The following is a 24,210-nucleotide window of genomic DNA, read 5'->3' as shown; positions in this document are numbered from 1 at the left end:
ATATTTGGAAGTCCTGAAAGCTCATTGTTTTTGGAGTTTGTGGTCCCTACACATCACTATAATTTTAAGGGAAGTAAATGTTTAAAAAAAAATTGCGATCACATGTTCCAGAGAGTTCAACCTCTTTAACTCATTAAACGGATTTCAAAATCTCATATGGCTAAAGGATGTTTTTCTTTTTAAAGTTTTATTATTTTTTCTCTTAATTTAAGATGTGATTATGCTTTCATAAGTGTTGACTTACATTAGGGAAATTTCATTAAAATATGTCATCTTTGGTGACAAATAATGGAAACTAGAAGTCAGAAACCATAATCTTTTCCTTGCTCCATATACTAAGTTTTTAAACCCCTGAAATATAGGTGTTATGTCTATTCCACACCCTATGACCAAATTAATGATCTGTTGGTAATGACCCATCAACTCAACTGGAAGTCAGAGGCATGATTTCTTTTTTCTGCAGAACAGTTTGAGTTCCTTGTCCTAGATGTCGTTCCCAATTACAGCCTCATCCTCCCTCCTGCTCCTCACTCCATTATATCATTGCTGCAGTATTAGGGGGTTAAAATCTCCAAGACACAGTATCATTCCCAGTAATCACTATACTACAGATCGGCCGTCAATTCTAAAGTGGGTAGGGATCGTTAACAGAGAGGCAACTGAGTGATTCCATCAGCTACAAGTGGCACAGCTGTGTATCTTTGTTCTGTATTCTGACTGCAGGATTCTTATTTTACCCTGTACCAGGGCCCAGATGATCTCGGATCATCTCACTTCCATGTGCTCTTTTTAGTAAAGGTAACTCTTCAATTAAAAACCACATAAGATTGATTTTTTATATTTTTAGAAGACCTTTCCCATTAATAAATTCTTAGATTAGAAGAAGAATATTTTGACAGGTCATAAGTTTGGTTCAGAATGAATAGTAACTAGGGGCCTCTTTGCCCACTGCAGCTCTAATGTGTGAGTATAGACTATAATCACAGCAGTCCTGGAAATATAATGGCCATCTCAAAACATCCTCCTTGTGAAATATTTTAGGATCAGACCCAAATCAGGACATCCCAGGAGCTCTGATAGATTTCAGAGTTCCTAAACTGTTAAAACTGGAAATAGCCTTGGAGGCCATCTTTTCCTCCTCCTCTCTTTTACAGATGAGGAAACTAAGAACCAGAGAGTTAAAACAATATGGCCAAAATCACATAGCTAATAAGTCACAGACCTGGTGCTATACTTCATGACTCCTCCCAGGCTAAGCCTCTTCCTAAAGTAAACTACAGAGGAGCTCCCTGGGCTTGATTCAGCCTCAACCTGTGCCTCAGAGCATGGAAGGGAGGCCACTAGGAAGTCAGACCCACCTGCAGGCAGCTGGTGGCTCTGTGACTTCCTGCCTGTTCAGTTGTCCCTTGGGATTCATCCCTAGGACTTAAAGATTCTATTTCCTCCCTTGAACCATCATATCATGGACACCTGCCCTTCTTCCTCACTCCACTGAAGGTTTTAGTGTTTCCTCTGTGTGTGTATAATTATGTTTCCTAACTAATGCGTGTAATTTCCCCATCCTGACCAACTTACCGGGAGGGGTATCTTAGGGGTGAATGTGTTACTACACAGAAAGCATTTGGAGCTCTTCGGATGACATGCTCTGTAGAAGTGCTGATGCTCATTACATGGAACTTATTTCTAGGAGATTTGCATTACTAATTGCTTGTTTCTCCCAACACCCCTCTGAGGAAGATCAGTAGTATTACTTGAAAATATAAAGTGCTATATAATTTTGCACTTATACAGAGCCTTTCATGGAGCACCTCTGAGTGCCTCACAAACATTAACTCATTCCTCACAAAGCTCAGGTGAAGGAAGTCAGAATTTTGCTTTGCCTTCATTTTACATTGAGATTTTCTGTGACAGGCGCCAGATGAGAGAGTTTCTGGCCCTGCGATCTTTAGCTTGCCAGATAATGCTCCCTGTCCAGCAGTCCTTCGGTATCCCCTGGTGCTACAACTCATAATGCTCTATCGTTTAGCCAGCCTTACTGAGAAGGTCCTCTCATGAGTGGAATGGTTTTATTGGTTTGTAAGAGTTCGAGAATCTGATGCCAGGCTGTGTGGTGCTTTGTTTGCCCCGAGACCTCCTGTGGTGGAAGAGCACTAAGCTGTTTTGGAAGATCGCCTCTTGAAAGAGACATCTTCACCTACAAGGGGGTAAATTCCTTTGTGTCCCACCTCCCCTTAGACAATGCTGTGTGGGCACCGAGCTGGTGGACTGGATGCTGCAGCAGACTCCATGTGTTCACTCCCGAACTCAAGCCGTTGGCATGTGGCAGGTCCTGGTGGAGGACGGTGTTCTCAACCATGGTAAGATGATCCACAGTCCCCGGAAAACCCTCAAGAAATGCTAACTGTGTTTCCCTGGTTAAGTTGTTGCTGAACTCCCAAATGAGCAAGAAAGAATTACAATCCCTTTAGGGACCCGCCGAGCTAGCATCTTCATTTAGCAATACAAATGCAGCGAGTGGATGCTATTGACTGCTGTGTTCCACTATTGCACCTTCTTAACTTGGGAGACTGTGTGAAGGGAAAATGAAATCGCAACCCAAGTGCATCAGTTCCAATTATGTTTATTAGTTTGCATTCACGGTTCATTGGTAGTGTGATTATACTTTGAACATTGCTTAGCAATCCTGATGCAGGGGCAGAATGAAGAGCAAGCAGTGAAATGTGTGGCTGGGCTAATGACATGAGAGAAGCAATGAATTCAGAAGCTACCTTTTAACCATGGTGTTATCTGGGAGAGCCAATTTGTACTACTCACAGGAGGACCATATTTAAAATCAGGGATGTGCTCAGCCATTGTGGCCCCTGTTATCTGCAGGAGCTGTACTTGAGCAGAGTAGCTATTCAGGACTAGAGCGTAACCATGGTTGAACTGCTCATGCCATTTGTGAGAAGAACATTTTTCCAAACTGGCAAATTATTAAAATCATTCATTTAATTTACAAGCACCTGGGCATCTACTGATGAACTTACCAATGTTTCTCAGACTTTAACATGCATACAAATCACCTGCGATGCTTCGTGAAATTCAGGTTCTGCAGGTCTGGGGTGGGTCCCAAGGGTCTGCGTTTCTAATATGCTCCCAGGTGCTGCTCTTCTGGGATCGCATTTTGAGCAGCAAGAATCTACCACTTCTCTTTATCCTTTGACAGTGTTGATGCTTCCACCTGGAAAAGGACTTAAAAGCTTTAAGACATGTAGATGAGGGTGTCTGAGCCAAGTTTATTGACTTTGCCTTTCTGAGATCTCTTTTTGTTTAGAGGAAAAGGAGAGAAAAAACTTTTTAAAATAAGAACTGGAAGGAAATTACCATAAGATCCTTCTAAGGGTATATGAAGCTTGGTCTAGTCAGTTTTGTTTAAATAATTTTATTCTAACTTTTTTTTGAGTGCAGACAGGCATATTTATAATCAGTACATATAGAAAGAAAAACATGAATTCTGATCCTGACAATGTAGGGTTCTTTAAATCCTGTACTTTCAAAAACCATTGTAGGACATGATCTTGCAGTTGGTTATTTTCCTGTTTGAAATCTATGTCCCACATGCTAAAAAATGTCCCCAAGGCAGTTTTTGCTGGTCAAAGTGCTCATCTCAGACAAGTTGGCAGGTTGACATAAGAGTCCTAGGCCAGCCCAGGAGATGGGTGGGTCAGGGAGAGCTGTGAGGTGTGTGGCTGCAGCCGGGAGGTCATGTCTTCTAGTTGCACAGCTGTGGGCGAGGCAGAGTGAGAAGGATGAGGAGTCTCATCCCTTTGCTGCCGCTTGGCCGTCTCGCTTGACACCATCCATTTGTTTCTGGTAACCAAGGCTGGGAGGCAGAGGAGTAAGACCTGACACTTGCCTCAATGTTTCCCGTAGTGGACCAGGAGCATCATTTCCAAGACAAATATTTATTTTATCGATTTCTGGATGATGAGCACGAGGATGCCCCATTGCCTACTGAGGAGGAGAAGAAGGAGTGCGATGAGGAGCTCCAGGACACCATGCTTCTGCTATCGCAGACAGGCCCTGATGCCCACATGAGAATGATTCTCCGCAAACCGTGAGTGAGAACACCCGGCAGGTCACCGGGACCGGGCAGGGCGCAGGCTTGCATGCCTGGGCAGGGGGAAGAGAGGCTGATTTCAAAAGTCCTGGCCTCACCCAGGGCCACAGGAGAGACTCTGAAGGGTGACACAGCATTGTTTGTCTCTTTTTCTATTTTATTTTTGAGGCAGATAACTCCATTTTCATTTTGCATGCGATAAATACATAGAGATTTTTAGTGGTTGGCTCTGGATGGCAAAACCAAGATCATATATTAAATAATCTATGATCAACGACAAACAAACTGCTGTTTGTGTGCTCGACCACCACAGCTTCCTTCTTCCTAATGCAGTGAGACACAGGTTGTCAGAACCATAGACCTATGCCTGTGCTTGCAAGAATTCATTTGTTCATCACATCTCGTCACCTCGTTCTGAACGCTCTGCCCTTTAGCTTAAAGACACCTAAGAGAATACCACTGCTCGATTAATGCTTCACGGCCTCCATTCAGCTGACGAGGTGCTCTCTCCTTCATCTCAGCTAAAACCCACCTTGCCTTCAGCAGCAGCCCAGCCACTGAAGTTGAGGACTCTGAAGTGTTTAATCAGGTCAATTCAGAAAGAAGGCATTGAGCCCCTCTCCTGTTCAGGGAGCTCTACGAACTGCTATGGGGCATACAAAGAAGCATATGCCACGGTCCCAATCTCAGGGAACCCTTTTCAATAAGGGATGAGTTGGCACTTGGTTCTGTAACCACCACATACAGGCTTATGTCTTTCTGCTGGAAAAGAGATTGCCCTCCACCCCGCAACCAGTGCCAGCCAGCTGTGCATGTCGACTCTGAGTCACTGGCTTGGCCGGCCTCCATTTACAAGCAAGTCCTGACAAGAATGTTAAACGTTACGTATCCCGTGTGACCACTGGGCACTTTCCAAGAGCAAGGTGTCTTTCAGGCCAGCTTCCACAGTGTCTGCCCCTCACACCAGCTCACAGTGGCCTCTCAGCGCACCTTTATTTTTTCCCGCAGGATTCTTCTCGTTTCACTCGCCCTTCCTCACTGCCACAATGTGCTGCTTATCAACATATTTCATTTTTTTGTCACACCCTGTCCCTTTTGTCAAAACTTTCTCTTAGGTTTAATGTCCCCCACCTTGTAGTTAAAGGCCTTCTCTCACCGCAGTTGGCACCATCAACCTTAACTCTAGAACTATGGTTTTCAGCTCCTGTAGCCTCAATTTTTTTTTTCTTTTTTGCTGGAAAATGTTCTTTCTTCAAACAAAAAATTTACCGTAAAATCCCAAATATCAAACAGAAGGTGAGAGCTTTGCTGACCTAATCATGAGTAGCCTCCAAGAAATCTTCCCAGTTAATTTATGCTTTATTTGCCCTAAAGGATCGTTGGGGTGGGTGGCTAAGGGGACACAAAAGAATCCCCAGAGTTTAGAGAACTCAAATGACCGCCATGATTCTCGACCATGCTTTCTGTCCTGGCAGACTGCTTCCCCTCTCTCTTCTCCACACCCTTTTCCCATCGTCCATCATTTTTACTTTCCCAGCATTTTTTGGATCCATCCCCTTCTCGATGTTCTTGCCGCCCCTTCCATTTATGCCAGCACCATGCAGTGCTTCCGAATCAGAGGCGGGACAGCCCCTTCAGGGGCATTTGGAGATTGAGAGGGTGTTTTGTTTGTCCCAGTGCATGAGGAGGCACACTGCTGGCATACACCGGGCGGTGGCTGGGACCAAGGTGTGCTAACCCCACATCCAGTTCCTACAACCCTACAAAATTAAGGAGCTGTCCTGGGAATAATGCCCCAGTTGAGAAACATTGCCGTGAACTGTGAGTTTCTTAAAGGCAAAAACATGTCTCATTTTTTTTCAGTCATCCATTTATTCCTTTAACCAATGTTTATTGAATACCTATTTTGTTCCTGATAGTATGTCAGTTGTTAAGGCCGCAGCATTGACAAGAGGGTTGTACCTCCTTCCTGGACCTTTCTTCTAGTGCAAGAGACAGACCATAAACAACTAGTTATGCAAGCAATCATTTCACCACAACTGCATTATATGCTACAAAGAAAAACGTAGTATGTGTTAGTAGAATACAACATGGATGAGGAGCTTTAACCTTGTGTGGAAGTGAGAAAAGGCCATATCTCTAGCTCTGCCAACTGCATTATATGCTACAAAGAAAAACGTAGTATGTGTTAGTAGAATACAATACGGATGAGGAGCCTTAACCTTGTGTGGAAGTGAGAAAAGGCCGTATCTCTAGCTCTGCACTACACCAAGCAGACCATCAGTAAACTTTTGCTGAGTGAATGAACGAACAAGTGAATGTATAGCCCCAGCTAATGTTCCCTCAGCTCGTAGTTGCTTCAAGGGAGGCCATTCAACTCACAAAGATTTTTGAGCATGTACCAAAGAGGTTTTTAAAAAAATAATAAAATGGTTCCTGCCTTTGCCTTTGAGGAGTTTATAATCCAACTGAGAAAGGTACTCCCAAATTAGATTCAGCTGCAACAAACATTTATTGAGCGCCTGCTGTGTGCTAGGCATCATGCTAGGAACAGTCATGCTAATTGTTTCATTTACCCTCACGAGAAAGAGCCTGAGAGTTGGTTCCTTGAGTCACCCCTAGAAATGGGATTCTGGGCTTGTGCTTCTTTTCTCTCCCCTACAGCATTGAATTACATGATCCTTGGCAGCCTGAAGATTCTTTGAATAAATTACATTCCAAAGATTCGACTTTTCTAGCCTATCACAATGGGCTGTTAAAGTACAGGTTTCACCAGAGTTCCAAGATACGCTATTTTGGGTGCCCTTGAGATTTTCTCATCTTCCCAGGTTTTAAGAAACTACAAATATTGGAACTGGGCTGATAGTTTCTCTTTTGAGTCTGTACTCTTTGATTTTCTTTCTACTGGAATGATAGCCCCCAAGTGATAAGGTGAAAAAAGTCTAATTTTATGCAACAGACTTTCAGACTACAGACACGCACACACACACACACGTTGTTTACACCATTTTTTTTTTTTTTTGGTCTGATAATAAACTTTGGAGCTTCTCCTTTATTTTATTCATGTGGAAAGAAAATAAGCTTAGTTGATCAAGAATTGCTAGTTATCCCTGCTGTTCTTGAAGAGCCCAGCTAAGCACTTTGTTCCTGGAAACATGAGGTCATGTTCAAAAGTCCAAGAAGGCTTGACTTTTTACTGCCCAAACTGCCAAGTCACTGAGATGTATGGAGGTATGAGATGCATTGGTTCCATATCGACCAGGGTAAGACCCCCAATTTTTTTTAACTCAGCACAGCTGCATTTTATAACAGTCACCAGTGCCAGAGAGGTTGTAGAACTCTGATAATTACTGGGAAAGAAATAACACAATATTCTTTGATGAGAAGATTACTTTGAGAATTTGATTGTATAATGAAGATGTTGCTTTGAAAGGTACTTCCTATTGTTCTGAATCTGAGACTCGCCAGCAAAAAAAAAAAAAAAGTGTCACTTGTTTTGACAGGCTACTTAGAAAAATTCTCTGTTTATTACATTAACTACGGCATTTTAACTGTCAAACTATGAAAGAATGTTCTGTAGTTTAAAAAACAGAATAGAGCTTCAGGGGAAATTTTTTGGCACACTCTTGTTGCTATTGGTATTGGGGGAAAAAACATACATTCTGAATGTGAAATTAGCTTTTTATGTGGTGGCAGGCAGAGTGACTCACAATGCCCATCCTGGTTTCACAGGTGCAGACCTGGATGGCATTCGGGAGCAAATGCCATAGAACAATGACAGTTTGATGTGCTGTTGTTGCAGCTAGCAGACAGGACCATCAAACCTAAAATGAGCTCTCAGAGCTTATTGTTTTGATTTTGCTTTGTTTATAGGCCTAAAAACAAGAGGTTACCCTACAGCAAATATATACAACAAAGACCCTTACCAATAGTCAATGTGCATTCTGGCTACCTTTGAGCAGATACTTTGGATAGGGGCCATGGGCAAAAAGATGTGGAATTACCAGGTCAGCAGAATGTTATAAACTTGAGATCAGCTGGATAAAAAGAGACTTCAAGGAAACAAAGGACGCTCCTGACATACAAGCCTCCCAACCTCTTCTTCCAAATAAAGTGAGATATAATGTTCCACTATTTAGAATGGTCTATGGGAAACTAGCCTGAAGATGGGAGGGAAATGAAGTAGATGCCACTTTCCAAATCCAATTCCAGGTGGGTCTGCTATTCTGAAACCCCCTAAAAATCTAGAAGCTAAAGTAGTTGAGAAAGAGATAAGTCAGTTGGGCCTGAGCAGAATTTAAAAAAGAGGTGGGGCGTGGGGTGGCAAGAGGTGGAATTGTTGACATGTTCTTTTAAACGAATTAGAAACAGAAACTTAAGTTCATTTATTGCATGTGATAAGTTAATATTTTCTAATATATGCTATGGGGCATCAGCTTGAAAGGACACAATTTAAGATGATCAAAGTGACACGAAAAAGTACAGGGATAGAGGAATGGGTGTTTATCAGTCAAATCGGCTGCATTAAGACAGCCCCCACTGGCTGTTCTACACTCTTGCTCTAGAGGGCACTTGAGAGGCTGTGTATTATCTCTTAATTAGCAGGGGCTGTTTTAATAGTATCTTTATTTGTCCAAGCTGTTTTTGAGGGTGTGACATTTGAAATCCTGATTATTATAGGGAAATTTGCTTCCTCGGCGGAACCCAGATTAGCAAGCCTCGAATCAGCGGAGCCTAGGGTTTTGATTTCTGTTGGGATATGCCAGGAGTATGTTCAAAGTTATGAAGTCCATTCTGAAATACAAATCAGATGAAAGGAGAAGCATGACTGAAAGAGCCTAATCCTTATGAAATAAGAAATTTACTATGACTCTTTTCCCTTTACCGCATGATAAACTTTGCTGTTGTTTTTCCTGGAAAGATTGCTGTGCCCTATGTGAAAGCTTGTAGAATTTATCAGAAGGAATGATTGCATTAAGTGGGTCATTTCTGGGGTCAGATTTGCCTCACCCCTGTAAAAGCAATTTGCTACTTATCCTTCATGTTTACATGCCCAAGAAACCAACCACCGGATTGCTGCCATGGAGATTCAGATTTGGGAGAGGGGGAGATGGATGTAGCTGCCCATTTACAGTTTAGGGTTCATTATAAGATTGCCTCAAGATTTTAATGACTTTTTATTGTTAATGTCAATCTGTTTGTTGTAGACATTTTGGAAACTCTCGAAAGAACTAAAGGAGAATAAATAACACCTGCAATCCATCTTTCAGAAATAATTATTAACATTTTGGTGTCTATCCCTCTGGTTATATTTCAGTTCCTGACTTTTTAAACTTAACAATATATCATGGCATTCTTCCTTAACCTTAATTATTCTTTAAGGATGGATTTTTAAAGGGCATAGCAGTCTACCTCCGAGTGTTCCTTAATGCAATCATTCTGTCATTGTTGAATGTCTAGGTTCATTTGCAAGCCTTTTCTTCTTAACAGCAGCAAAAAATCATATTTTAGAACTCCTAGCCTGGCTGTGGAGCAGGGGTTGAGGTGGGGTCAGAAAGATATCAGGAAAGTTCCAGCAGGGAACAATTAGTTGTTGCACTCTAAAGGAGAGCCCAGACCAAAAGTGCTAGTAAATGTGGCTGGAGAGTTAGGCTGAGGTTGGATCAAAGAACATCTTCTATGCTCTCTATGTACCTTGAATGTTATTTTATAGGCATTCGTGCCACCATTGAAGAGCTTTACAAGGAGGTGTGGTATGGTCAGTAGGTTTCTCTACTATCTGTGGAGAATGGGTTGGAGGGGCTGAGACTAAAGACAGAATGCCAGATACTAAATTTGATGAGATTAAAATTAATTTTATTTTGAGAATTCAATGACAACATTTGAGATACATGCATTTGGCCAAAGAATCTGCTAAATAAAGTGAAAGTAATCCTGAGCACGAGAGCCCTGGATTCTAGCCTTACCAATTTACCAATAAGTCACCTACAACTCCAGATTACAAACCTTATGCACTATAAAATGAGTTTAATGATGCCTGTTTATGCTCTCCTAACTTCACAAAGAGACTGTAAATGGAAAAACAAATGCAATTATATTTAATCACAGCCAGCGTATATTGAGCACACATATACTTGGCAATGTGTTCAATAATTATCTAATTCAATTTTTTCAATAGAACTATTATGTAGTTATTAATATTATTCCCATTTTATGGATTAGGAAACAGGCTTAGTCGCTTGCCTGGGTTTATCCTGAACGTGGTGTACTTAGAATCTGGTCCACGTCTGTCTGACTCTGGCACCTGTGTCCTTTACTGTGGTCTACCGCCTGTCCTGAGCCAAAAAGGATTCCAGATGGTTTCCTGGGTTTATTTCTTGAGCACTGGGAAGAAAGGTGTCATGGAAATCTGATTTAAAAATAATTACTATAGATAAATCTCATTTCATTCCATTATTACCACATAGATCTGAATGGAATACAAGTGTATACCTACTGTAGAAAAATTCATGTCAACCTGCTAGCCAAATAGAACTTAAAAACTAAAATACGAATCACACTGTATAGTTTATATAGTGACCTTAAATACATCACCTCTTTAAATCTAAAAACAACTGTGAATTAAGGAGGGCTTCTGTTATTATCCACAATTTACAGATGAAGAAATTAAGCTTAGTAGATGAGTGCCTTCCTCACACTAGTATATGTGGCTGAATCAGGAATTGAGCCCAATTCGGCTTACTCTAAATCCAATTCCTTTTTTTTTCTCAGGAATAATGGTCTTTCTTTCTCACTAGGTTGCCTCAACTTTGTCCTCTCTGATGGATTTACTGAACATACAGTTAAATCCAAAAAAAAATACAGATAATACATCTATCCCTAATTAATTAAGAATTAATTTTCACAAGGAAAAAATGATGATGTATCCATATAGCCCCTCCTCAAATAACATTTGCATTTTCTATCTGACATACATATGCCTCATATACAAAGGCAGGTAGCCATACCATTCCATCCAAATTTTTTTTTTCAACTTGTTGCTAAGGTGTTTAAAGGAAAATATTTATAGTTGCACCTTTTAAAAGATTTAATGTTAAATATCTAGTGTGTCCTCATAGTAAACACTTTTACTGGAAGAATGTTGTTTCTAAACATGGAAAACTCAAATCACATTGTTCTAAAAACATGATACTCAGAGGCCCTGAATTATGGAAACTTTACCCCGTATCCTGACGGGGATGACTTCAATTCTCACAAATATTCACAAAGCATTTGCCCTTTACTGCGGCTATAAGCTGTAGTCATTTCTAACTTCACAAAGAAGGAAAGAATCCCCACGTACAAAGGCTTTACTATCAGAACTAAAAAAGGCCTAATTGCATCGGATAAACTTAAAATATAGTTTTCTGGGTTAAAGATAAGGTGAAGGCGTGTTGAGGTAGCAGGGAGGTGAGCAGACAGAGTTGGGCAGGACACTTTAAATGTCCAGTCACCAGGATTCTGGGAAGTTTCTAACACTAAGGATCTAACTCTTAAGAAGCAAGGGCCCCGGAAGGTAAAGAAAAGAAAGACGTTTTGCTGATTTGTTAGACAAGGGGGTGGGAAACCGTACCAAACCTTCCTAGAAGGGAAGTGGAAGAGATGAGATCTCAAGATCTTAAGAGTGTTGGGAAATAATCCAAATTTGAGAAATGACTTGTAAATAAGAGAATCAGGTCGACTGAGGTGGAGTGTTGCAACAAAAATAAAGTCTGCCCACCCCCTAGAAAAAAAAATAAAGCACTTTCTTTATCTTGAAGCTTGACCATGGCTTGCATAGATATTTATAACATTGACTTTTCTGGGTATTTTCTCCATGCACCAGGTAATAGGTCTACTAGGCAACAGGTCTAGAAGAAATGGGTTACTTGCCTTCTCACCTGCATGTTGTACCACTGGCCGTGCCAATGTGCTGCGTGGTGGCTGGACGAATCTCTCATTTTATCCACGTTCCAATAACTGAGGAGCTCCGTCCCTGACCTTGATAAATTCCTTGATAAAACTATATTTACCAGCAGCTTCCAATATCACCTGAGCCCTCCCATCCTTTAATGTACAAACTGCTCCTCCATCCATCCCCGTTTATTATCTTGTCTGTAACTAGACATTGCTGCCAGAACGCATCCCCTGCAGAAACTAGGCCTTTCCACAGCGGGATCCGACAAATCCACATCAATGTGGCACCACGCAGATTTGTAAAGAAGCAGGGATGCCTAATATCTCTCCCCGTGACATCTGGAGAAGGACAAGTAAAGACCAGGTATATTCACCAGCTGTCACTCATATCAGCCAGAGAGTCAATTCACTTCCCCAGCCTCTGCGAAGGTGCTTGGGAGACCCCTCCTCCTGCTCAGGTCACAGTGTTCCCTTGACTCTTGAAAGCCAAATTGCCTTCAGTCCTTGGGACCCTTTCACTATTGTTTGATCAGGCTGATTTGCAGAATTCTTCTCCATTTTTTTCCCTATCACCCCCGTAAAGACCAAAGCACGAAAGGTACTTAATGCCACTGTTTGCCATGAGAAACCCGCTTTTAAAATGTGCCTTTGTTCAGTGATTATAGTGGGGAAGGCTCAGTATTAGATGTTATGGGGTGCTCTTTGAAGGGGTGGGGTAGATCAAGAGAACCTTTGTCTGATTCAAGAGCAGAGAGGTGAGTCCTCTCTGAGACACTAGATGGCACAGAAGCTCTGAGCTGGTGGCCTCGGGAAAGGCTGGGCTTGTTCCCTGTCACTGCTGCCACAAACATGAAGATCCGCCTGGGGTGGGAGAGGGACTCACATTTTGATTCACGTTGGTGCATACACTGACTTTTGCTCCATCTGGCCTTTCCCTGGGACTTCCCTCAATTTTCAACCCTAACTACATGTTGAGGCCCTGGTAGCCAGCCTCTTGGGAATGCTTTTGTTGCTTTTGCTAACTGTGAATATACTCATTTTTTAAAGTAAGTCTCTTCACACCTTGCAGTCCTGACTTCTCTCACCTCATTAAAAAATTTACTATAAACAGGACCAAAAAGTTCCCAGCTACCTGGGTGGATGCCAAATGACTAGCCTGCCCTGTGATTACTTGACCACGTTGGATCTCAAGTTTGTTTTTTTTCTTCTTTCCTTTTTTTCCTGTTATTTCAAATGTTATTTAGAACTCAGTGACTAAACTGTTTTTAGGCTTTGTTCCATTCTGTTTCAGATGGCTGCCATGGGCTTCTCTATGGCATCCAGCAACTCCCCATGGAATTCTTTATTTCTCTGTAGTGGTTATTGATGCATGGAGGACCAAGGAGTAGAATAAGCTGCCACCTGGGTCTCTGGACAGGGGCAGTGGTCACACTCCCCAACAGAGCCACTCCTGAGGGGATGGGGGCCATATTTCCTAGAAGGCTTTGCTTCATGAGAGGCATGAGGAGGAGCAGGCAAGCTAAACCCCACCCCTTTTCCTCCCACTAGTCAACAAACTAAGGAGGTTTCCCAGGAATGGAGCCTTTCTGAGGGTTTCTGTCCCAAGAGACCTGCTGCTTCTTTTCCTCCTCTGTGTCTGGCAGGAGGGCCCGGACTTTCATACACTCTGTTCTGCTTCTCTCTCAGGCTCCTCACTGGGAGAACAGGTTTCAGGTTTTAGCCTGGCAATGAACTCTGCCACTGCCAACTCCTCAGAGTGGGACAGGGGAGAGGGGGTCTACTGCCTGCTGACCCAAGTGGAGCTGTCTTGTGGGAAACCACTCTGACTCTCTCCTGCTCTTATCTTATCAGCAATGCCATCTTCTACCTGGGGTGGCTTTCTTCTGTGAGTGTTGAGCTGTGGCTGCTTCTGGTCATTTCTCAGACGTTTTACCCCTGTCTGCTTTCTGCCATCCAAAAATTCCTAAAACTCTCTGGTTGGCTAATAGTACTATTTTGTGGTTTGTGGTGGTGGTGATGCCCATTTGTTTTCAGTACTGTTTTGGATTTTAAAATGTTTTCCCCATCAGACCTTTTGCAAGGCAGACAAAAATCTGGTCATAAAGGTGCCCAGCCCAACAGGTGCTGCTTGATCTTTACTGATCATCTCCATCCTGGCCCCCTCAGATCTTGACTTCGTTAGATTGAATAAGTTCAGATGGTCTAAGATGGAATTTCTTCCTCATAGCTAGATGAATAAACCTGTACTCCTTCAGAAAAATATATCTTTTCCATAATTTTACAGGGTTTGGAGTAAGAGGTGAGGTCCAACATTTTTATCCTCTCTCCTCTCTTCATTAATAATTGTTGACAGTGACACAAATGTGTGCTGTATCAAAAATGAGTTGTGTCATGGGCAGGTTGTCTTACTTGACCTTTAATAGGAAGGGTAAGAGAGCATAAGCCCCCATTTTCCTTAGGCCACAAAACAAGAGCCACTCCCTGGTATTGCTGCCACTTCCCTTGGACAGACTCAGAATTTAGCATGAATTGTGAGAACTTATCTGGTGAGCCATATTGAACATGCACCCTAATAACAATGCCATCCTACATTTGTGCTGCATTTCAAATGTGTCAATCCTTCATGTATATTAACTCATTTGATCTTTACGACAATTCTGTTAATTATTCCCATTTTATAGATGCAGAAACAAGGCATTAGTAGACCAATTGGGCAGCTAGGAAGTTCATGATTTCTATCTCAAATCCAGTTTCTCCTTCTAATCCAGTGTCCTTTGTACTCCCAGATTCTGCTTCTCTTGAGAAGAGAGGCCTAGAGTTATGGATATTTAAGCAAATCACATTCTTCACAGGGTGTTGTAATCAGCACACCTATAGGAACATGTGCCATGGAAGAATAAAGGTTGGAGAACCAATAGTACCTAGGAGAGATGACAGCTGAACTGGGTGTGAAACAGAAAAAAGTATTCTATGAAAAGTCTTGGAGGCATGGAAAAGCATAGCATGTCTGAGGAATGGAGAGATGTCTGACGAGGTCAGACATTTGATCTGGAGCAGAGATCAAAGCCATGAGGGATGGTGTACAGAGGGGGAAGATGGATGAGTTTTGAAAAATAAATTGAGATCTGCTTTTAAAGATCTTTGTGTGATGATGAGGGAGCACTTCTGGACAGATTGAGTTTGTGGTACTTATGGGTTATCTGAGAGATGGCCAGAAAGCTCTTGGAGCTCAGGAAAGAGATCTGTTTGAAGACAAAGATTTAGGTCTGAGCATTATATAGATGAAAGTTGGGGGATTTTTTTCTCAGGGAGAGAAGCAAAACAAAATGAGAATAGAACTGAAGGCATAGCACAATTCAGGAGGTGAACAAAACAACAGACCAAAGAAGACATTGAGAAGAAATGTTTAGGAAAGCAGGGAGAGCCCGGGGCGGCAGCGTCGGGGAGAAGAGAGAGAGCATCAGGCCGTGCTCAGTGGGCGGGGCAGCGAGAAATTGAGCAGATTTCTAAAAGAGCTTGAATATTTCCATCTTTGCCTCTCTTTCCCTCACTTTGGAGCAAGTCCGAAGACTACCTATAATGGCTCAAAGGGCAGCCTCAAAACCACTATGTCAACTTTTTAATATGCTGCATCGAGTTTCTGATGGACTCCTTTATCATATATTTCTAACTCTTGGACAATATATAATCATTTTTTAATATAATGGGATTTGTAGATTCTAAAGGCAGCACGTTTTTTAATTCGTAAGAGCTGATCACCATGGATTTCATATTGATGTCGTGTAATTATTCTTCCTAAACTCCTAGAGATCTGCTCCCAAAATTCCAACTTTGAATCTGTTAAGATTTTAGAGCTAAATTCTAACCCTTTCTTTCCCCAGCTGAGTTTTTTCTCCTCCCCCCATAGCAGCCTATCCCATGTAGGTAAGAATGAGACCTTGCTGCTGTTTTCTCTTTAGCCAGGCTTTGAGGAGGGTCCGTGCTATTTGCAGCTGATGTCAAGTAGCAAGAACAGCAGGGCAGCTCCTTATGCTGAAGAGACATAATCCTATTACGCCTACCTTGAGACTTTCTTTCACCTTAGCTGCCTCTATTGTAGAAGATGGACTGAAGTGACTCAATTGACTTTTAAATCCCCAAGGATCGTCACTTCGAAATCCCCACGTGTAAGTCAAGTAGTAGATTAGGCCCCTTGCTATGAAGGCCTGGCTCTTTCAGAGCCCCGTGACCATAGCTTTTTCTTCAGGGTCTTCTGGGTCCCATATTTTCTGACTTCCACCATAAAGCACGAGATTGGTGCAGAGTTGTGTCCTTCTGTGGTGATCCTTGATAGGAGGTGAGCCTGGTTGGCATCTCCCTGGATAATGGACTTAGGACCCATCTTTGTATAGTCAAGATTAAGAAGTGTATCCTCCATTAATGCTATAAAAGAAGGATATCATATTATTTTGTTCATGTTAAAACTATCCTTGAGAAAGTAATATGCAAGGCATGCAAAGAGTTTTCTCCCTCCAGTTAGCCCCACTTGATCTGTCATCTCCCCCATGTTATAACATGGTTGCAAAATTATTTAATACAATGAACTATTTTAGAATTTCTCAGTTCAGTTTCGGTTGCTCAGAGTACTTATTTAATAATTGACTAAGTTTTAGATGTAATTTCCTGGCCCAGAGTTACTTTATCTGTAAATCTAACTTCTTAAGCAAGGATTTGAGTTTTGATTATCGCTGCTGGAACTTTTTTTTTTTCTTACTTACACAAATAACTATGCAGATACCTTTCCTTTTGCTGCTTCCTTTAGCTCTCTCATCTCTCTCAGGAAGGTACTCTCCTCAGTTTACAGATGAGACTAAGCCTTTGATGTCACACAGCTAGTGAGGGGTTGCACTAAAGTTAAAACTTCGTCTTTAGACTTGAAATCCAGTGCTCTGTTCAGTATATCAACACTCCTTGAGTTTATTTGACCAAGGAACACTTTTTAAGTGTAATTAAGGATGGAACACCATCAGTAGCTCATTAAGGTTTAAAATGTTTGATATACAATAACATTGAATAATACCATACATCGTTGAAATTTTAGGACAACGTGCATCTGATAGACTGATGAGCATGTAATAGGCAACGTACACAACTGCAGCAATTAGCTGAGAGCAAGTGCTGCCCATCCATCAACATGGAGACTGACTTCCTAGTGCTCTCAGAATTAATAACCAGTTTATTTATTTCTAAGTTTCAATAACATATTAGTCAGGGTTCCTTATATTGCAGACAGCAATAGAAAACCTAAATTACTGGCCAATCGTATTTATTATCAGCCTATAATTAAACACTATTAGTAATTACAGAATAATTACAGACTTGAAGGATGACTAGGAATCCAATGTCTCCTCCCATGTCAAAATGTCCATAACAACCCCCAGCCCCATCCTTAAAGGCAGGTTATTGGCTACTAGTTTTATAATAAATTATGGGAGAAAAAAAAACTAGTACACTGATTAACATCTCATGGAAAGTGGTCATCCATAGAATAGATTTAGGGAAATATAAGTGTATACCTTCCCGCTTTCTTTTTCTTCCTAATCCCAGAGACTGTTTGCTTTCTGCTCATCTCATGCCCTCACCTTTCCAGGGACAAGCAAGAAAATGTTGAGTCTATATACATCTGTCATTTGTTTCTTACGGTAGAAACACATTATGTAACCCGAAACATAGTGACAACGGCGTTATTACTCGGACAGGCTAAGATATCACAGAAGGTCCCAAGGAATTTGGATCAATCATCCAATTGATGAAACCAATTACTCCTAGATGTGTTAAAAGACAACTTTTGTTGTTTTTAAGATAGTAATTAAAAGCAATTTTTTAGAGCAATTATCTACAAAGTGAGAGATTAATTAGTCAACTACAACGTGAGCAGAGATGATCTTCCCTGTGAGACTGGAAGGGACAGGGACTGAGTACACATTCTTCCATTAAGGAACACGTTCATTTCAAAAAATTCCTTCAGGAATTGTAATAGCATAATCTTGCCCTCAGCTAATATCTTTTTATACAGTTTCTCCTAGGAAATCTGTGAACATGTTACTGACCCTCAAATCCATTTCTATATTTCAAGTTTTAGTGACGATTTTTTTTCTCATTATTTCCTTGTTACTTTTTTCTTTGTAGACCTGGCCAAAGGACTGTGGATGACCTAGAGATTATCTATGAAGAACTCCTTCACATTAAAGCCTTATCCCATCTTTCTACCACAGTAAGTTGTCTCTTACAGTCAAGAGGAGTTTGATTTAAATGCAGTGTTGGGACTGGAGGAGAGTATTAAGGTAGATAGGAGGGGACAGGAATGGCTGAATTCTACCTCATAAATCACCCCTAGTCTTTCTCATGAGATGCTAAGGAAGTCATACACAAGAACAGTCATCAAAAGGGGATCAAGTGTTGTCATATTATTAGTAGTTGCCCATGAGCCCTAAATCCCAAAGCAGTATGATGTGAGTAAGGTTGGAACATGTGCTTCATCCTTCCAAATCTGAATCTTGGAACTTGCACACATAGACAAGAGAAGTAGGCCTTAAAAGAGGCTCTGAAACCCTTCCATGAAATACAGAACCAAAGAGAGGAAGGAGAAAAATCAAGATGACCTGTCTTGGCCCAAGTGGCCAGCTTTGCCCAGGTTTGCTGCCTGTTGAGAAAGGAAGCAGAAGGGTCACGAGAGTATTTATTACTTTAGATATGTTAGGGCGCAGTAGCAGCATGCACTAGTGGAAAGTGGCCCAATGGCTGTATGTGACTCTGAACTTTTATGTGATTAGGTTATTTAGGGAGGCAGTGGACAGAAATTTAACCTCTGAATAGGGACAGAAACATCTACTTCCATAGAAGGAACATAGGAATAGGATTTTGAGGCAACACAAGTCTCCTATATACTAATAATTCAATAATAACAATAAAAAGTTGTTTCAATAATAACAATAAAGTTCATAGATTACATACTGAGGCCCCTCAGCAATATCTACATTCCTAATTTGCCTTCTATTTCCAGATCACTAGGTAATGTTATGCTTTCACATCCCAGGGGTGTGGTCTAGCCCAGCCCAGGCTCCCCTCCCGCCTACCGCTGCCCTGTTATCCTCACTTCATCTATGACGGGTGTGTGTGTTGGTGGGGGGCATCTAGTGCCTAAGAGCTTCACCTGGTCATGCTGTAGAGGAAAATGAGGGAAGACCCCTTTTCCTATCTGCGCTCTAGGCTCCCAGCATGTCCCAGTTCTGACTTTCCCACTCGGTGGAATGGAGAGGATTGTGGGTAGTTTCCTCGTCTTTCTTAAACTCCAGGTACCCAGACACCATGGGAAATTCTCAGGTTATTTGGTTATTAAAGAGATACAGCCATATTTGGGACCATAATTTGTAACTAAAAATTTTTTTATCTAAGAATATAAATCTGCTCACACATTTCAGCTTAATTATTCAACTTGAGGACATTGAATTCCCAACATGTATATCATAGATGCTCTCACCTTCTCACCTAAGACGAAAGCTAGGCAGTGAAGCAGATGAGTTTGTACATATGAAACATCATTTTACACATCTCTAGGAATGTTGCCTCGCACGAATTAGCTTATAAAACAGCTTTTGTAGGAGCTCTAAGAATCGAGAGGCAAATCTAGTGAAGGTGGTTCTAGATGAGAATAGCAGCGAGCTGACTTTCCGCAGACATGACTGTGGAAAGAAGGGTACAGTGAGCACTGCAGAAGGGGAACATGGCCCTACCCCCCCCCCACCCCCAAATCTGGCCTGTCCTTATTCTTTCTCTTTTTCTTCTAGGTGAAACGGGAGTTAGCAGGTGTTCTCATTTTTGAGTCTCATGCCAAAGGAGGAACCGTGTGTAAGTGGAAGCTGTAATCGCACATTTCGCCTGGCTAGCCCCCTGGGGAGCAGGTGCCACGGGAGCCTGCTGCAAATGCTCCCCTTTCCTGGGCCTGGATCAGACTTGGCAGGACATCCTGTGGCACTTTTGTTTCCTGGGAGCTGTGGTCATCCCCAGCACATGTCTGTTATTATGCAGTTCGGTGGTTTTCTGGTACAGACAGGGGAGTACGTGCCAGCTGAGTCTCCACTCGCTCCTTAGCTGCTGGCCCAAGACGTTGTTTACAGAGGGTGGAATGAAGTTTTGCTCTTCAGGCAGAGTCTTTTCACAATGACCACATTTCAGTTTATGGTTTTAGGAGAACAAATTCATCTCTTGCAATTGTGAGTTAGAATGATAAACTCTCCTGTTTTCTTTTTCTTCTCACTTCCACTATCAGCTCCAAGCCCGAGAGAATTTCTTTGATGCCAAGACTTATAAAGGACTAATATATAAGACCTCTCCAGAATCCAAGATGATCATATTTGGAAGCAAGAAATTGAAATTCGATATTAATAAACATGAACAAAATTATTTAGGCCAGTCCTTCTTGAAAAGCAGTGTTAGTGGTCTGCTCAGGTCAGGGTATGCCACCTTCTCTAGCCTCTCTTGGAGAATCAGACACATCAGCATGTTAAGGTTCTCAGAAGTCCTACAATAAATAAAAATGTCCACTCCATTTAAAGCGACACTTCCTAAACCTAGAGTAACATAGAACACTTTTTTAATGGACACTCATTAACGTTTCAAAGGACGTTCTTTGAAAAGTGTTTCTCTTTCTTCAGACTGAGTTGTGTTAGTCAAATAAGCAGGGAATATGAATTGTAAAAGCAAAAAGAGTTATACAAATTATATTTTGAAATGTTTTTCAGTCATAAAAAATAATATTTGTAACACTGATTTTTATTCTAATAAGAATTTCCTTTCTTGAAAGTTTAAAGGTTTGCCTTAACATTTTTTTATGTTTATGATCACTGATGATTTACAACCTCTCTTATTTTTTTCATTAAAACTCCAACCATATCTGTAGTGGTTATCATTCAAACACATTTAAAAAAATGTAGGTATGTATCCATAAATGACATATTTTCAAAATTCACATTACTGGTCAGATTACTTTTTAAAACTATTTTCTATAGTATAATAAGTTTTAATGACTTGTAGGGGAAAGTGTATTGCTTGGTGAAATGGATTTCTGGTGAATCGATATCCAGTAAAAATGAATCTTTCCGGGCATAACAAAAGATTTCTGTTCCTTCCACATTCTATCAAAAAGGAAATAATATTTCACCTGAATCAGTTAATACTTTCCACTAATTTTTTTCTTCTGGAATAAATGTGTGATTCTGGGAACTTAAAAATGATGATTTGATAAGCTATAATTTATATTGATGTGCTTCTATTATTGACATAAGTCTTTTCATCTTTTCGTATCTAGTGTTTAACCAGGGAGAAGAAGGTACCTCCTGGTACATTATTCTAAAAGGATCAGTGAACGTAGTCATTTATGGCAAGGTATATATATATCTTTTTCTTTTTATTATGCTCCATTTACTAGTGTGGCTCTAAGTATTAACAATGTAGTGCTACAATTAAACTTGCAACAACATTGTTATTTGATGTAGAAGAGATACTATAGCATCTCTAATCATAAATTATCTAAATTATTATACTCAGATTAGTATTAAACTTCCTGGGGTTTATCTCCTTATAGATTATAATGTATATGTTTAAGTTAGGCCATAGCCCATATTACTCAATGAAAGAAAAATGAAACATTATAATTTAATTATATAACTCCCCTTTGATTTTCCCAGGCACATCCTATTTATATGTACAGTGTTTATATATACGGAGCATCTTGTGGTCTGAGGTGGGTGGGTGTTTGCTCCATTTCAGGGATCACCTGCATCTGAATGTTCTGCCCTCTCCAGGGTGTGGTCTGTACCCTGCATGAGGGTGATGACTTCGGCAAGTTAGCACTAGTAAATGACGCCCCGAGAGCTGCCTCTATCGTCTTGCGAGAAGATAATTGCCATTTCTTAAGAGTAGACAAGGAGGATTTCAACCGGATCCTGAGGGTAAGTTCAAGACAAAGTGTGGCTGAGAGGCATCCTATTTTTTCCTTTTGCCAGATAAGCAGATTTGAGTGTCAGGTTAATTGAGCAATACTGTGATTATTGAATGCTCTGGGAACAAAGAATCTTGGTCACAAATCTGGGACATTTGATGTACTTGTGTGCATTTTGGGGTCCTGAGGGATATTCCAGTAAAGTTGCAAATGTGGTGTGCTATGCTGGACCAAACACTCTGCACACACCTGAACTGGTCCATAAGAATGGCTGACAAAGAACACAAAGAAGGACTGCCTTGGCAAATGTTAAAGTGTGAGATGTTCCTCTTGGCAATCCTAGGCTTCTAATTTGTGTTCTTCCCTCCTCATATATTTCTCTATCCTAAACCTTCTTAGTCTCCACCTCCAATCTCTTCCCAAATCTGAACCTTTCTCATATCATCACACACTCTCTCAATTTATTAAGTGATTACATTTTGGTGGGAATGAACATCATGGTGACTCCAACCAAGCATTTTCATTTCAAGTGCTTTAGGTCAAATTGATTCACACTAAGGGAATTTCAGACTTCAGCAAGCAGATAAAGAACAGTCGGGGTGGTAAACGGAAGGATGAAATTACACTTAAATTTAGCTCTACAGCTGGGCCCAATCCAAGCTTGTTAAGGTATTTGTGAGAATGGGTGATGTTTAGAAGAGATGGTCCCTGGTCTTTCCCCACCATGTAGCCCCTGGCTCCTTGGGAGGAACAACCCAGCTTTGGAAAGACCCGATTGTGGACTGCTGAGGATGATGACAATGTCTCATTATCCCTGGCCTCTCAGGTGTCCCATGCTCCATCTGGGTCTACCTTGAGTTCACCCAGAGAAATGTTCCCTCTAGGATCACTTTGCTCTGTTCTCTCCCCTGATGGCCTAAAGAGCAGGCTCCCTCCCCTGCTTCTCCCAGCCTTAGCATCTTTCTCTATCCTTCCCGAAAGTCCTAAATGAAATGTCTGTGCTTTCAGTTACATCTGACATAATTTAATGATGATTTACAATGTCATTCTCTGCTCTTTAGGTATGGACACCTATCCCTACAGAGACTTAAGCCTTTGCCTTTGGTGGCAAAATTTCTGACACCAAAGTTTGTCTTAGGAATACACTCTCTTAATGCAAAGAAACTTAAATTAAAAACTATGCCATTGAATAATATAGGGAAAAAATACCATATGGAATTTGACTCAGTTCTTATCTAATCTCTTTTAAAATGAGAACCAAATGATGAGAAAAAGTACATTAAATTTGTTAAATTAATTATTTTAAATGACATTGAAATATAAAGGTAAACTTTAGTAACTCATTGAAGTTTACACACGTGGAGTTCACGTTCAGTCAAAAAATTCTTTGAAAGAATCGCATTAGGACTATTATGATAGATTGACTTTATAAAATTATTCAAAATAACTGAAAAATGTTTTTAACCTATTTCAAACTGATTTTTTGAAAATAAACAAAGTCTTTTGATTAGAGAGAAAAAGTGCCAATTGTAAGAAAACTAAATACCCTCAGGAGAAAATCAGAGTGAAACAACTTTCCTGAAGCTGAGTTTGCCTCATTTTTTTTTTTACCACATATTTCTATAAAGAATAAAGACATTGCTCCTCTGTCTTCCCACTATACCACCCTCCCCCAAAGGTTTCTCGGAGCACGACCACACTCCTCTCCACTCTGCTGATTTTCTGAATTGGGGTAAAAGCAGAGCTTTAAAACCATATGCCTCAAACCATTCTGGTCCTCTCTCTGACCGTTCCAGCCCTTGACTTTGAAAATGACTTAATTTGTAGATGCAACAATTAGCATCACAAGTGCCAAATGAGTTTCTGAAGCATTTGAAATTTTTTTCATTGTCTGAGAAAATGGCAGCATCTGTATGTGGTGTAATTTGTATTTGCAGGACGTTGAAGCAAATACAGTCAGACTTAAAGAACATGACCAAGATGTCTTGGTGCTGGAGAAGGTCCCAGCAGGGAACAGGGCTCCTAATCAAGGAAACTCACAGCCTCAGCAAAAGTAGGTTTGCATCCAACACTGCAATTGCCAGACTATGATTAACCTTTTCACATGGTATCATCATTTCTACAATAGCATGTTCTCCTTTTTTGTGGAAGACAGCAGTGTGTGTGACTTTTTTCTCTCTATTGACTAATCACA

General features: G+C 40.9%; 1 protein-coding gene across 8 annotated transcripts in view; it reads left to right on the top strand.

The window, feature by feature from the left end:
• Positions 1-24,210, top strand: part of RAPGEF4 (Rap guanine nucleotide exchange factor 4) — a 260,359-nt gene that overhangs the window by 183,565 nt on the left and 52,584 nt on the right. For all 8 annotated transcript variants that reach the window (XM_016135049.2, XM_016135092.2, XM_016135066.2 and 5 more), the window contains 7 exons: positions 2,236-2,357; positions 3,916-4,099; positions 18,206-18,290; positions 19,864-19,924; positions 21,384-21,460; positions 21,880-22,026; positions 23,954-24,069. In XM_016135049.2, coding sequence (XP_015990535.2) covers positions 2,236-2,357; positions 3,916-4,099; positions 18,206-18,290; positions 19,864-19,924; positions 21,384-21,460; positions 21,880-22,026; positions 23,954-24,069 — 792 coding nt within the window. The remainder of the gene's footprint in view (positions 1-2,235; positions 2,358-3,915; positions 4,100-18,205; positions 18,291-19,863; positions 19,925-21,383; positions 21,461-21,879; positions 22,027-23,953; positions 24,070-24,210) is intronic.

Source organism: Rousettus aegyptiacus, unplaced genomic scaffold, assembly GCF_014176215.1.
Source record: "Rousettus aegyptiacus isolate mRouAeg1 unplaced genomic scaffold, mRouAeg1.p scaffold_m13_p_2, whole genome shotgun sequence".
NCBI lineage: Eukaryota > Metazoa > Chordata > Mammalia > Chiroptera > Pteropodidae > Rousettus > Rousettus aegyptiacus.
The sequence above is the reverse complement of the archived record's forward strand: the minus strand, read 5'-3'. Positions and strand labels throughout refer to the sequence as shown.